The sequence below is a fragment of the Sceloporus undulatus genome, chromosome 6, assembly GCF_019175285.1.
Source record: "Sceloporus undulatus isolate JIND9_A2432 ecotype Alabama chromosome 6, SceUnd_v1.1, whole genome shotgun sequence".
Lineage (NCBI taxonomy): Eukaryota > Metazoa > Chordata > Lepidosauria > Squamata > Phrynosomatidae > Sceloporus > Sceloporus undulatus.
This window is the reverse complement of record NC_056527.1, coordinates 59,895,898-59,910,663: the sequence shown is the minus strand read 5'-3', so window position 1 is coordinate 59,910,663 and position 14,766 is coordinate 59,895,898. Positions and strand designations below refer to the sequence as shown.

The following is a 14,766-nucleotide window of genomic DNA, read 5'->3' as shown; positions in this document are numbered from 1 at the left end:
GCTCTAGTCTTAGGGCTGGAGTGTGGCTTTGGTGCGACTTCTGGACTCTTAGGATGCATGCATCATTGAAACACCATATCTCTACTGTGACTCGAAGCAGCTTTATTTTGGCTGTCTGTAACAGGCCACAGATTTTATTAATAAGTTCTTTCTAGAAATCTAGGTCCTCCAGTCCTCCTCTGCCAGAAGTTGACCATAAAGTCATGCTGGAAGACCGGTCTTAGGGATTCCTAGTGAAACACTTCTCTGCGCATTTGTAGGTCATCCAGTGGGATTCTATAGTCAGCTTCTGCCAGATGTTGACCATAGGTTTGCACTGGAAGATCTGGAGATTCCTAGAAAGGTGTTCTTTTAACCCCAGTGAACATAGAGGGCCCACTGTAGTATCAAAGATGTTACAAGATCCCTTTGCACACTGATTTTCCTTTTCAGACTAACATGTCTATGAATTCTAAGAATTTCCAGTACAGCATTCAAACACACCACCCTATGGCAACTGTCCGATCCCGGGGTGCACTGCCAAGGCCATTACAAGTGTGTGTGTGTGGGGGGGGGGGATGATCATGTAATGTCTGTTAAGGAAAGAGAAATGAGGTTGCTGTCCTAGGACAGTGATCCCATTTCTCTTGCCATTGGCTACAGAACTGGCAGTTCCTTGAAGGAAGAATGGGACACAGCACTCACTCAGTGGAATTTAAGACTGAAGGTTCCCAGTTTCCTTTTGGAAAACGTTATTTTGACAGTTTATAATCCCTCAAGTGATTGAAATTACAATTTACATTAGTGTTGCTGGATATAGCTTAGTAGCCAATTCTTCTTTACAGAAGTTCCTGAGCCTACACCTGAGATATGAAAGCAGTAGTTAAAGTTCTATTGCCTTGTATAGATTAATTCACAAGCTTATATTTTGGAAGATTCCTGGAAGCATGAAAAATTTCCTGGATGAATAATTACCATTGCCCATCTTCTGTGTAAGTAAATCTAGTTTTTAAAATGATAGTGCCTCTCTTTACACACAGTGATATTCCCAGGCCACAGTGTTGACAGTATTCTCTCTCTATCCATCCCTATTGGCTGAGCTTTTGCATTTTTATATATTGTAGTTGTGCTATCGTTTCCTTCAAACACATGATATACTAATATACAATTTTATTAACACTTTGGCTGTAGGGCCCTAATGTTTTTCTATTACAAATTCAATTTGAAAGTTTGCTAGTCATCTTAGAAAGCTGAGTAACGAACACTTCCACTGGTTTCTGATCCAAAGTAGTCACTTTTACAAGGCAATTAGTCTTAAATTCACTTTAATGCTGTATTAAGTTTTCAAGCAGTGGTAGTAAAACTGTTAACAACTATGGACATTAGTTCACGCATGTGTGTTCAGCACCTCTCAAATACTTTGTACAAATCTGGTAGATTAGCAAGCTGCAAAATGTTGCCATTTTCTGTGAAATTTTTAGGTGGCAAAAGATGGGTCCTAAAAGCTTTATAAAGTACATGTTCCACTGTCCATTTCCATGGTCTTGTAGCTGCGGCAGAGTCTTCAGCCTGCAATAAGGGTTTAAAAAAACATCTAATTATGAATTAAACAGCTTTCAATTATAGTATTTATTAGCCACAGATGTAAGAATACAGAGCAATGCTCTTCCTGAACAGCAGTGATTCCAAACCTTTTCGATGACTCAACACCCCTAAAAAAAAGCACATTTGAAGATGAAGAAGTCTAATTTCTAATTTTTGAACCATATACAATAGTGCTGGTGAACAAACTGAACTTAAATTTGTATACATGGTTGGAAGCCTGCAGGTTTGGAGAAGCACCAACCCTAGGGTAACTGCTTTGATTAGCACCTCAAAACAGCTTGCATGAAAACAGAAGTGAAATAACCACTGATTCATATCAGAAAAACTAAGAGCAGGGTTCGAATCTCTGCACCCGCTGAGTGACCTTGGGCAAGTCACAGTCTCTCAGCCTCAGAGAATGGCAATAGCAAACTTCCTCTAAAATCTTGCCAAGAAGGCCCTGTGAAGGCTTTAGAGTAGAGAAAATGAAATGGATTTGCAAGAAAATGAAAAGTACTGCAAAAGAAATGTCTTCAGAAAGCGCTGTGCAAAACTTACTGTGCTATATAAACACTAATAATAAATATTCTCAATGTTACAATGTCTAATTCAGTGTGAAACAATTTCTTCTTGTGGTCTCCGACTCACATGAATGGATTTGCCTGCACCTACACAGCACATCGTTTGGAACCTTGTACAGCCTTACATAACTCAAGAAGTCCTATATGGGGCCTTTCTGCCTAAACCACCAGTTCCTTTTTGTCTACTTCCGTAGCAACATCTACAGGAACCATGTTCGTTGATTTACCTTTAGGCGGGATACACACCGCCATTTAGTACGTATAGGATACGTACTAGGGTTAGGAAGGGGCGGTGCTTCCGCACCCCCCTAACCCTAGTACGTATCCTATATGTACAAGATGGCGGCGCCCCTTCTACATGGGCGCCGCCATCTTTACGTACTGGACGCACAGCGTCCAGACGTGTCGCGGCACCTATAACGTCGTGAGTCCGCGCCAGGCGCCTCGCGACGTCATAGATGGGCCGCAGAAAGAAGCTTGGAAATGGAGCTTCTTTTTCGGTCCGCACGGGAGTCGGGCCGTGTGAAGGCTCCGGCTCCCCCGCGGACCTACTGGCGGCGGCGGTCTGTACCCCGCCTTAGTCTTGTCATGTCCTTATTTGGCTGATTCAGCCCTGGAAGTTAGATGGACTCTTTGGATATACGTTATCTAGCACCAGTGGTCAAAGCTGTGCTCGCCTTCTGGGCTTCTTTCCTTGATGTTATCCTTCAAAAAAGTGCATTTGCTGTGGCGCCAAACCCCCAGTTTATGATGGACATCAGAAGTGTCTTGGTTGTTTAGGCAAAGCTCATGTGGTTACCTCTTGTGCCCATTGTACCACCTTTATGCCTCACATTAGATGAGACAGTTTTGTTTGAAGGCACTCTTGTACAAGCAGGCCCTTAGGCCTCAAATGCTGTCATGGCCATCTGCTGTTCATATGGAAGCTGCAGCGAGAGCTTTGAAGACCACTTTGGTTTCAACTGCCAGTTCTTCTGCTTGGCATGGAATTGTACACTCATTGGTCGAGTTGATTTCAACCCTGTAAAAGTGTCCACAGTCCAGTTCTGACAGTTGAGTGACATTTACCTATCTCTGTATACCAGGTAAATCCCTGGACGTCGAAATGCAGTCGATGAAGAAAAAGCATTCCAAGGGGAAAGGCCACTCTCCAGTCTTAAAAGAACCATCGACTTGTGCTTGTTCTACCAGTGCTGGACTTGAGGCCTCAGGAGCTGTATATCTTGACTGTGTCACTGGGATTTGATTTCCATATTGTGTATTGATGTAGGGAATTTACATCCCTTGAAAGTTTTATTATTATTTCCTTGTTTTGATGTCTTACTTTTCACTTACTGTTCAGTAAACTTTTGATTTGTTTATAGGACACTCCCACCTTCTACTTGTGTATTTTGTTAGTCTTTCATTTGTGTGAGTCACAGAGACCACGAAGGAGGATGAGAGGTTGTACACCTGTAACTGTAGTTCGAGTGGTCATTTGTGTACTCGCACAACACTGTCCATCCTCTCCTTGTTGTGTCTTGTCTGTCTTATGGACTGCTGCATCAGTGTCCATGGAACTGTTGGTTTAGGTGGGAAGACCTCTATATGACAAAACTCTTATGTAACATTTTAGAACAGTGCTGCTCATACTTTTCAATTCTGTTATCCATAAGGTGTTACCCCTAACTCATTATGTGTGAAAGAAAAACATGTCTCTTGTGTCAGTCTGAATAGTATTGCAAAAATGTAGTTTTGATACCATGGGCTAAAACCAATGTTTTTTGCCCATTATTATTATGATGGAAAAACCAAAGAAGACACAATACCTGATTTGTAGTAAGATCAGAGTCTTCCATTATATACTGTTTTCTAATAGAGTAGAACATGGCACACTCTTTACTAAGGCTTTCAAAACATTCTTTTTCTTCATCCCAGTTAACCTGTTAAAAAAATAAATATTCTGATCTAGGTTTTCCATAAGGTTTTTAAAATAACCAGTGCAAAAGAAAGAGTACTTAATATCAAGCACAATCTGCCAAGTTTAAAATACTGAACAGCTTCCCTTTCAGATATTCCACAAATATTGTATCAAATCAATACAAATTCTGTATGTATTTTGCTATGATGTTTAAACATTTTCAAAATTAGTATGATATTATGTATAGTCAACTATCTGTTGTAGCTAAACTGACATATCTATAGAGGGTTATAGCTAATGGTAGTACAGTGCAGTGGGTTCAGCAACTGTAGCAGATTAAGGAGCCAAAATTCTGCCTTTGAAACCCTGCAGGAGCCACACAGATCATATTGAAAGATTGGCATTCTTTGAAATTGTATGTGTGTGAGCTGCAACCTATATGAAAAATTGAATAGCCACTCAGTTGTCCAAGAGGCAACTAGAAAAGGGAAAGAACAAGGACCAAAAAAAAAACAAGACGACCCCCACATTAAAATCCTGTTTAAACAGAAAGTTCTTTGCCTCCTGGAAAAAGGAAAGCAAGGAGAAGGCCAGCCTAGCATCCTGTAGAGGATGAGAGCAGTAACTGAGAAAGGTCTCTCTCATGTCCCCACCAAGTGAATCTGTGATGGTGGCAGGACCAAGTGAAAGCATTCCCCTGTAGATCTTAGAGCACTGGCAGTTTCATATGGAAAGATAGTCTTTCCAATAGTCTGGACTTAAGATATACATTTGTCCCTAACTTTTTGCAGGCTTGGAGTTCATGGTCTCGCCCTTCGCAGGAGGGACAAGTGGCGAGGGATGAAATGGCATGCGCAAATCCTGCAGTGCTGCTAATTTTTTTCCATTCAACTAACAAAATCAGATAAATTATCCAGGCTTGCATCAGTTAGATCTGAGAGTGCTTAATTACTCTTTGAACAGTCTGTACACAGCCATTAATTTTTTCATTACTTCTATTCTCATAGTGAACAGTGCAGGCCACAAAGAATAAAACTGACCATGTTTATTTTTTGTGCAAATATCACTAACAAATTGTAATTCAACATCAACATACCTCTGTGGCCAAACGAAGGACAAACATAGGTAGACCTTCCAATGGAGGAACGTAATTATCAATCAAAAGTGGCAGTCCTGTTAGATTTCCTTTCTGTAAATAGAGTTTTTAATCATTGCATTTATTCTTCCACCTACATCAGAGCCACTGAGTACAAAGTAGACAGACTAGAGCATTTGTAAAATGAACCTGGCTACTCCTGATCACAGGATAGAACCTTATTATTATTTCCATCTTTTGCTGAAGTAAAAATAAGTTTCTAAATAGCATTATAAATTTTAAAGAACTAGCTCTATCCAAAAAGCTACATTAGGATAACACCTTTAGTAGAGTCAACTAAAATACAGTATCAGTAAGTGGTAATCAAGCTTTTAACTTTTCATTAGCTGGTGCCTATTTCATTGTTCTTAACAAAAGTACTATTGTACTGTCCTTCCTGGATTTTTTCCTACTGAACCAAAATGCCTATCTATTATTTCTGTTACCATATTTCTATGATTGCTTATGAATGAAATAGTTTATGCTTAAAATTCTAGAAGAGAAAAAAAAACCATTTGTAGCTTTTTATTCTTATTGAATTGCTTGTAAATTCTTGCCTATTTTTTCTTTCTTTTACCCAAGTTACTGCTTCCCACTCTTCTCTCAGCAGATAATGGAAAAGGTACTCTACGGTAGGTAAAGCTTTTTTAAGAAGACCATCTTTAGGAAAACTGTGCACACACCTCATCAATTTCAAGGGAGAAATAATCTTTCAGCATTTCATTTTTCTTTGTTAGAAAGTCGGCAATGTATTCAGCAAGGCCTTCCTTTGGACCATCATCTTCTGTCCAGCCACTTTCAGCATTCTCCAAGGCTAGCATGGCTAGATCATAGAGGGGGGCTGGTTCCTAGATTTACCAGAAAAACAACAACACAATCATTACTTATTGTTCATATACCCTTTAGTCTATTGAACTGTTTCCTCCATCTTAGATAAAAAAAAATATTTGCCAGGGTGTCATTTGACATTTTCTTTTTTTAAAACTATGCTGCATGTTATGTCATTCTGACGAAATATCCTTCAGCTGTACTGACAAAATGTCAAGGTAATTAAAACACTTTTATATATGGAAAGAAAACCTATTGGCTAAACAGAAGTGGTTTTATTGCTCCATCTGACATTTGAAACTAACAGTAGCTAAAATTCATCGGCATAAAAAGAGGTCTACATTACTGGCACACAAAAGGAGACAGAAACACATTTATTTTTTAACCAAACTACCTAGGAACTACAGCAAATTCCACTGTGCAAACAAGAGCTAGATTCAGATAAGAAAACCACCAACCCAAAAATATGCTTGAAAGTTGGAATTTCAAGTAGTCACTTTCACAGATCTTTCTAGTGATAGAAAACAAGAATGTTGTGTGCTCTAAAAGTACTGAGAAAACTACTGTTCATTAATTATTAAAATACTTAACTTAGATATACTTACTGACAATCTTAAAACTCCCAAGTTCCCAAAGTCATAAATAAGGATCTGGTAGAACATTTCTTGACTTGAGAAAGAATGAAAAATAAAATTGTTTTATGCCATTCTCTACTGTATATCTGACATCTGTAAGTCTTACTATAGACTTAAAATGGTTATCTGTATTACTTCTAACCATGAATGTAAAGTAGGATTACAGCAGTTATGAAATATTTAGTGCTAGTTAAACCTGTTTGAAGAAGGAGGTAAGCTTCCCAGCCTTCAAAATCATATATGCAATGTTAATCTGTAGGAAGTAGTACATAATTGACTATGTTCCTTGTGAGTTATAGAGACATGATAAGCATTAATAAATCAAGACTGGAAGGGATTTTTAAAAAGTAAAATACCTATAATTAATCATGAAGGCAAATATGATCATGGCACAAGTTAGAAAAGTTTCCTTGGTCCAAAACACACTGCATAAATAATCCAGTTTGAGACTGCTTTAACTGCTCTGGCTCAATGCTAGGGAATTCTGGGAATTGTAGTTCACTGTGGCACCAGAGCTCTCTGGCAGAGGCTAAATGTCTCACAAAACTACAGTTCCCAGGATTCCCTAGCACTGAGCCAGGGCAGTTCAAACTGTCTCAGACTAAATTATTTCTGCAGTGTGTTTTTGACTCTTATTCTTTTCTTACAATACTAAGTTTGCTAGTAAACTACATTATGGAACTAAGGTCCAAAACATATTGCAGAAATAATCCAGATTGAGACCACTTTAACTGCCCTGGCTCAGCGTTAGGGAATTCTGAAAATGGTAGTTTATTGTGGCACTAGAGCTCTCTGACAGAGAAAGCTAAATGTCTCCCATAACTACAGTTCCCAGAATTCCCTAGCTACTGCCAGAGCAGTTAAAGTGGTCTCAACCTGGATTATTTCTGATTTTTACCCCTACCACAAGCTAGTAAATCAAAAGCACCCATTTTGTTTAGTCCAAAGTAACAAACTCATTACCTGAGTTTTGTGGTATTGAGAAGGTACAATTTTGTCTTATACTGCACCAATGCCCACTGAGGGTTAACACACCCAACAAACGAATGCTCACGCAGCATTTCTTGAAGACCTGAAGTAACAAAAATCACTTACATTCAGTACAAATATACAGAAGCAATAATTCCTTCCCTTCTAACAGCCTATAGTTTGGATCACCAAATCACAATGGGCTTTAAATTTCAGCTGTTGTTTCATTTTAAACACCCAATTTGAGCCCAATCTTGCAATACTATCTACAGAGAAAATATACATTTGGAAGAAATTAAATGCTGCTCACATTGTCCTTAAAACCTGTAGGTTCTTTTTGTCTATGAAACTCTTTAAAACACGCTTTTTAAAGAAATCTCATATGTTGGTCTCTGCTGATTTTCAAGGGTTCCAATCATGAGCTATAAGATGTTTACAATACATATAGTGGGCCCTTGTTATCTGCTGGGGTTTAGTTCCAGGATCCCCCATAGATATCAAAATCCGCAGATGCTCAAGTCCCATTAAATACAATGGCAGATTAAAATGCTGTCCCTGATATAAATCAAGGTTTGCTATTTGGGATTTACTACTGTTTTGGAATATTTTCAAGCTGTGAATGCTTGAATGCGTGGATAAAAAATCCATGGATAAGGAGGGCTCCTATACTTTATTTTTAACAAAACACAAGAAAATTAGCAAGTTTCTTTTAAAAAAAAATTAGCCAGTATAGCCTTAATTATTAAAATAGTAGTTATGCCTGGTATCATACTTACTACTCTGCACACAGATCTCAAGAAGCAAGGGCAACAAATGTAACTGTGTCTGAAGTAGTTTCAACACTGCTTATTAACTTGAGTTTAACCATTTACATTTCCAGCTGGCTCCATCAAATTCTTCAATAAAAGATTTGATAATTAAGCTTCAACTATTTAAATATATAAATATATATATATGTTACACGATTTTGCTTTCACTTATTCAGATTAGCAACATTTAACCATACTTAAAAACTGAGTTGAAGTCAATAGCACTTTTATTGAGATCTGTTCAGAAACTGGATGCCAGTCTGTTTTTCCACCTTTAACTGTCAGAACAGAAGTGGTCAAGCACTGTTGGCTCAAAATGCAAAACACACAATTGAAAACAATGGTTCTCTAACACATCCCCACTTGAATGTAACTGTAGCAAGCAAATAAATATGTTAGACTTCAGCTCACAAGAATTTTGCTCTGAAAAATATAAATATTAGCCGAGTGCAAGCCACTCGCATGAAAATATTTGCAAGCTTCAAACTATCTACTGGACCTGAAAGCAGAATTCTACTTGATGCCACTAAACTGCTTACCCAAGTGCTCTTAATGTTCCTACATTTGTAGCCAAAACACATAAAGCTTTACATCTCCAGCCTGATGTTTTGCAAGTCGTTGGACTTAAATGCAAGCTAGTGCTTTATGAGATCCTCAGAAGAATAAAAATGTCAACATACTGCTGGGTCTAAGATCTTCTAAACATTCTATTAAATGAGTTTTCCCCTGGATGAGGTGTACCTAATTTCCTAACATCTAACGCACTAAACCTTGCTATCACATATGCTGTCATGCCCAACATTGACTTGAACTTCCTTCCAAATACTTCAAATAACTGAACATAAGAAGCAATATTATCTCAATGCTATGAACCAATTTATGTTATTTAAAAATATAAAATATACAAGTTTGACTACAACAAACCAATCCTCTCTTAGTACTGTAGATGGTAAACTTATCTTCAAGAGTCTAAGAAAGCATAAGAACCACAGTGGACAGATAAAACAGTAAGCTTACTTGCATGGGCCGCGTTACTAATTTCCTCTTGAAGGGTCAGAACACTGGTTAAGTTAATAATTCTCCTTCTTGGAGTGCAAGCAGCAGTCATATCCTGCCTCACATCTTCCTCCATTTCCACATCACCATCTGTCCGCTGTCTCTTTCTGTAGCACAGAAGAGAAGGAAATACTGTATACTGTTCCACTAGACTTGCATATAACTCAAAGTAGAGAGCTTTAATGAACAAAAAATAAAGACGCGCCAAAATACATTTCATTTGCAAAGTGAAAGCTACATTTTAAAGATTTTCTGCCCTCAAGGTTTTATGGATTCAAACTATGGGGTCATGCAGACTGGCAGTTTGGAGTAGCCTCTGGCCACTCCTGCAATGGTCACCCCTCGATCAGCATGGGACTGCAGCAACCACAAGGTCCTGATCCCGATCTGGGCTGCCAGTGCAGTCTCTAACCCGGCCGCCAGTAGGAGCAGCATTTTGTCACTCCTTTTTCTGCAGGCTCTTCTGGGTTTGAGTACTTCCAGCCACTTTCAGGGCATGTGTCATGTGCATGCCATGTCCCTGAAGCGTCTGGAAGCCGTTTTTTCTTGCCTGTCTGTTTTAGGCCTATGGCACTAAAGTCTGTTCCCAAAATAAGTGTGCTTCTACATTCCACCTTAGATAGTCAGGTGTTAACTGTGGCCATGAGTACCTTTGGCCAGCTAAGGTTAGCCATGCTGTTGGCTTTATATGTGGTCACAGTAATAAATCCCTTAGCAACATCACCTCGGGATTATGTAATCTATGGGACTCCCTTTGAAAAATGCTTAGGAACTCCAAAAAATTGAGAATATTGAGTTTATGTGTGAAACTATGTTGGGAGCATATTAACCTCTTGATTAAACACCTACACTGGCTTCCGAATCTGTTCTTGGGCTCAAACGAAAGTGCTGTTTGTGATGTTTAAAGAACAGAAATGAAGGACCACTTAATTAAGGTTGCAGAAAGGTTATTTTCCTCTTCTGAATCGTAGGCATTACCTGTTTTGTTTCCTTGCCTTCAATCAGAACATTTCATAGCGCTTGCTCTCCAAACAGAAGTTCATCCTTGAAAACGCACATATGCCAAACTGTTTCTTGATTTCTGGTCCGCTTCCCAATCGCGTAACCATAATGATTGCCTTGCTTACTATGGGGCTTTCTAAACCGCCATTTGGGACGTCCGGAGGACGTCCCATTTTAAAAAAGGGGTGTCTCTTATAGACGCCCCTGGGCCTAGTACGGACTCCGTCCGTACAAGATGGCGCCGGCCCTTCTACATGGCCGGCGCCATCTTTGCGTATCGGACGCTGAGCGCCCGTACGCGTCGCGTCCTTTGTGACATAGCGAGTGCACCCCTGGCGCCTCGCTATGTCGCAAACGCGATGGAAAAAGAAGCTCCATTTTGGAGCTTCTTTTTCAGTCCGCAGGGGAGCCGCGCCATGTGGAGGCTCCGGCTCCCCCACGGACTAGCCGGCGGCGGTCTGTACCCCGCCTATGTGACTAAAGTCTGTTAATATTTTTTTGCTGCAAACGCAGTGGCATCATGCCTTGTGTTTGCAATATATCTCAAATTAGGCAGTAATTCCATGAGTTTTTTCTACCCAATCTAAATGTGTTGGTATCTCACTGGATTTCCACTTCCACACAAAACCCAATCTCGGAGCACAAATCAAATAATTTAATTTAATCTTTGCCATGGGGGTAGGGTTATGTACCTTTACACATCATTTTATAGAAATCTTCCTTAAAATTATATGAGCATGTGGATTTTAATCCTATAATCCAGATGCTTTCCTACTGTTTTATATGTAAACTATAACCTAAATCCCAGCTATTTTTAAAATCATTCTTTTTCCTTATTCTTAGACAAAAATACTACTGACCTGTTAGGAAAAAGGATTTTTAAGTCTGGTTGGCAGGCAAAAGAATGAAAAATTGACTGGGAAGGAAAGGACTCTGAAAACATGTAACTGAAAAGAATGTTGACTCTTGCATCATTGGTTGGTATTTGGGATAAAAGCCATCAGTGGTGGATTGTTTCTTCATGCCACCTTGAGAATGGACTTTTCTCAATTTTTGGCCTTCTTAGCGATCTACAGAGTCCTTGGTGGATGCAAGGGGCAGAAAATGGGCCCCTGTACCCACAGTAGTTGTACAACATTAAATTAAAAGGACAGTATCTGTTCACCTACTTTAGGGGTGTCCTTTTTTCAAATTCTGCCCAAAAGAGGAGAGGACCCATAGTTTACACTGTTGACCAGCAAGGACAAGAAAAACAAAGGTCCTAACATGTTTTCTCAACAGCAGCTACTAACATGCATAATTCAGAAATACTCTTGAAGATCATGCTCACCTTGCAGGCGAAGCTTCAAGAGGTCTTGGTTGGCTTTCCATTGACCTTTCAGGTATCTCCTCAGCTTCTGCTGCTAAATTCAAGTCAGTGCATTCTTCCATCTCAACGTCTTGTAGTATGGTTGCCTTACAACTCTGATTCTTGGGGCTGTCTTCAGGTGCCACTGCAGCAAGCCCAGAAGTCTCAGGTTTATGAAGTGGCTGAAGAAAAGCATCTAGCTTCTGGGCTCGAGAATCAGTTCGAACCATCTGATGGGCATATACCTTGTCTCCTCCTTGACCAACTGATGAATTTGCTGTCTTAACTGTATCAGTGGAAGAGGCAGTAATACCTGGTAGCAATGTCTTTATTGGAGATGAAAAAAGAAAAGAAAGAATTCAGTATCGCTGGAATTGCGTGTTTCTCTCTCCAACCCTTCTGGAAAGGTTTATTCTTGGGGAAAACACAGTTCTCATATAATAATATAGCCTTAAATGTCTTAGTCTGGATACAAGTCCACAGTAATGTTGAGCAATTTTTTTTTAAGAATTTGGAAATTATAGCCCTTTTATCTTGTCGCTTCTTCTCCATGCATCTGTTTAAATGTTGTCCATATCTGTGTAAATCAAGATGACACTTTAAGGTTGTCTGGGAATGAAGAGGAGAGAAGGTCTTTAAAGAGACCAATATTCTGATCCAACCATCTCCACAACTAATAACATTGTTGCACTCACTATGTATCACTGTCTGGTATGTAAAAATTAGTGGCTTGGGCAAATATTTTCCTTTTCATGCCATTATACAAAACATGATTAATGCCTTCTGGCTGAAGACCCACCATATAAATGTGGCTTTATTCTATTCACCATTGATTGTATATTTGCAATACAATCCCTAGGGCCCCTTCTTTTTCTGAATCCAGTTTGGCCAGCTGGCATTTCTTGTTCCACAAATAGTAAAACTCTTTTTTTTTTGTAGAATTTGTAGCTCTCACTTTGCTTGCAAGGGATATTAATGCAATGGTTCTGTGTTACTACAATTCCTGGTGTCCCCTTTCTTGCGTACTGGAAAGTATATTAGTGTTTCCAATCTGTGGGCCATTGTTTTGTTTTCCATATTGGAGACTCTAGTCAATAAATCTGAAAAAGCTTAGGACTTGTAAGGGCAGCTGTGAAGGAACTACATTCTCAAGTGTAAAGATAAATCATTGGATACAAAATTCAGGATCATTCATGTCACAGCACTTCCAATTTTTATGAACAGTAAGACTGCATAACAGATGGAATGATTCAATCCAGGAACCCACAACCCTTGTCTGCAAGATTTTAACAGTACTGTTAACATCAAATTTTGTTAACAGAGATAACAAAATCCACTTTATGACGAGAAGCTGTGCAATCATCTCTTCCAGGACAGAAGACATCCACATCTTGAATGCAGTTTCACCTCCAGTGAAGTTAAGACTTTAGGAGGTATTCAACCAAACAATCCACTCACCTGTGTGAAATACATCCTGGATGAGTTGGAGCCCAACAATTTGCTCTCTATGTGTTGCTGTACACGCTCTAAGATGCTGTCTTCATGAAGAAAATGAACTTCATGCTTTGTGGGATGCACATTCACATCTACATTCTGAGGGGCTATTTCAAGGCTACAAGATATTTTCAGAACAGAAGAGTATGTTAATTAAATGAATGAAATACTAAAGTTTGTCACATTCACTGTTATAGTCAGATGTGTAGGTGCTCTGTATTTCTCAAAAATTAGACACGTTTTCACTACCTTGAAGTTAGTGAACAACAGAGAACTCAGTTTCATGTCTTTCTTCTTTATTACAGAACCAATGTCTTGTCTTACTATCCCAATTTTTCTACTTAGAACAGCCCTAGATTTAATACTATTAAAGCATCACAGCAGAAGCTAAATTCATTGGGGGGCACTATCTGTACACTATCTAATTCTTTCTATCTGGATTACAAAAGTGATATGCCTTCTAAGGACACAAGTAGGATAACATGTTGGAAGTACTTTTGTTGAAAAAATATTTTTAATGTACTGCAAGGATAAGTAGTAACATAGTGTCTATGATATATTCAAATATCAAAATCATTTTAAATGTTATTTACTGTTCTAATGGTTACTTAATTATAATAGATAATACCAAAGAGAATTTACAACAGCCAAAAGCTCTCCCAACTGCAAACCTGCACCACTTCTTAAAGAGGTCAGACGTTTAAACTGAAAATTGTTATTGATCAAAATACTTTCACTCTTGTTTCAGTTTGTTTGCTCTCCTCCAGCCCAGGGTCTAGTACAGTCTTCCTAAGCTCATAAAGGAAGAGATGGCTACCCTTCTAAATCTGTCAGCCAATCATAAATAGCAAAGTAATTTTACCTTATGTATAAAAATGGATGTGTGTTTTTGGGTAAGTAAGCAGCATACACAGTTTCTATTGCTTTTCGCAAAGCAATTGATTCAACCAGTCGATCTAGAAAGGAAAAAATGACAGGGGAGACAAGTAAAGCAATTACTTCCTCTATCATACTACTTTTACACCCATCTATCATCAACCTTCAACTTTCAGTGAATGGTATTTATATTTATTCATATAAATAATTTGCAAATATATAGAAAAATGTGTTATCTTCAATAGTCTTCAGAGCATGGTCCAGACCACTGGGCTGAATATAATCTAATACCTTTTTCCCACATATGCATTTATTTTACAAATGAACACTGGTAACGTTATCAACAACTACTAGTCCTGATGGCTATATAGTTCTTTCAATCCTAAAGGTAACATGCCTCTCAATATCAACTGTTGGGGAACATGAATGACAGGCTGAAACTGTACTCATGTCCTTCTTGTAGGCATGCTATGGCATCTGGATAACCTCTGTGGAAGCACCACCACTACACTGAGGCTTGGCAGCAGCCATTCCCTAGCCTGGTACTTCCAAGGCCTCCTGCACTTTCCC

The 14,766-nt window shown here is 38.9% G+C and overlaps 1 protein-coding gene across 4 annotated transcripts in view; it reads right to left on the bottom strand.

Annotated features, from left to right (window-relative positions):
- Nucleotides 1-140: 140 nt before the first annotated feature.
- MLH1 (mutL homolog 1) overlaps nt 141-14,766 on the bottom strand; it is a 33,437-nt gene continuing 18,811 nt past the window's right edge. For 2 of the 4 annotated variants that reach the window (XM_042475556.1, XM_042475558.1), the window contains 10 exons: nt 14,183-14,276; nt 13,285-13,438; nt 11,809-12,152; nt 9,438-9,583; nt 7,606-7,714; nt 6,613-6,676; nt 5,863-6,027; nt 5,141-5,233; nt 3,953-4,066; nt 142-1,548 (listed from right to left, as the gene is read on the bottom strand). In XM_042475556.1, the coding sequence (XP_042331490.1) occupies nt 1,381-1,548; nt 3,953-4,066; nt 5,141-5,233; nt 5,863-6,027; nt 6,613-6,676; nt 7,606-7,714; nt 9,438-9,583; nt 11,809-12,152; nt 13,285-13,438; nt 14,183-14,276 (1,451 nt within the window). In that variant the 3' untranslated portion in view covers nt 142-1,380. Of the gene's footprint in view, nt 1,549-3,952; nt 4,067-5,140; nt 5,234-5,862; nt 6,028-6,612; nt 6,677-7,605; nt 7,715-9,437; nt 9,584-11,808; nt 12,153-13,284; nt 13,439-14,182; nt 14,277-14,766 lie in introns of all 4 variants that reach the window. The other 2 variants (XM_042475557.1, XM_042475559.1) reach the window with 2 other exon arrangements.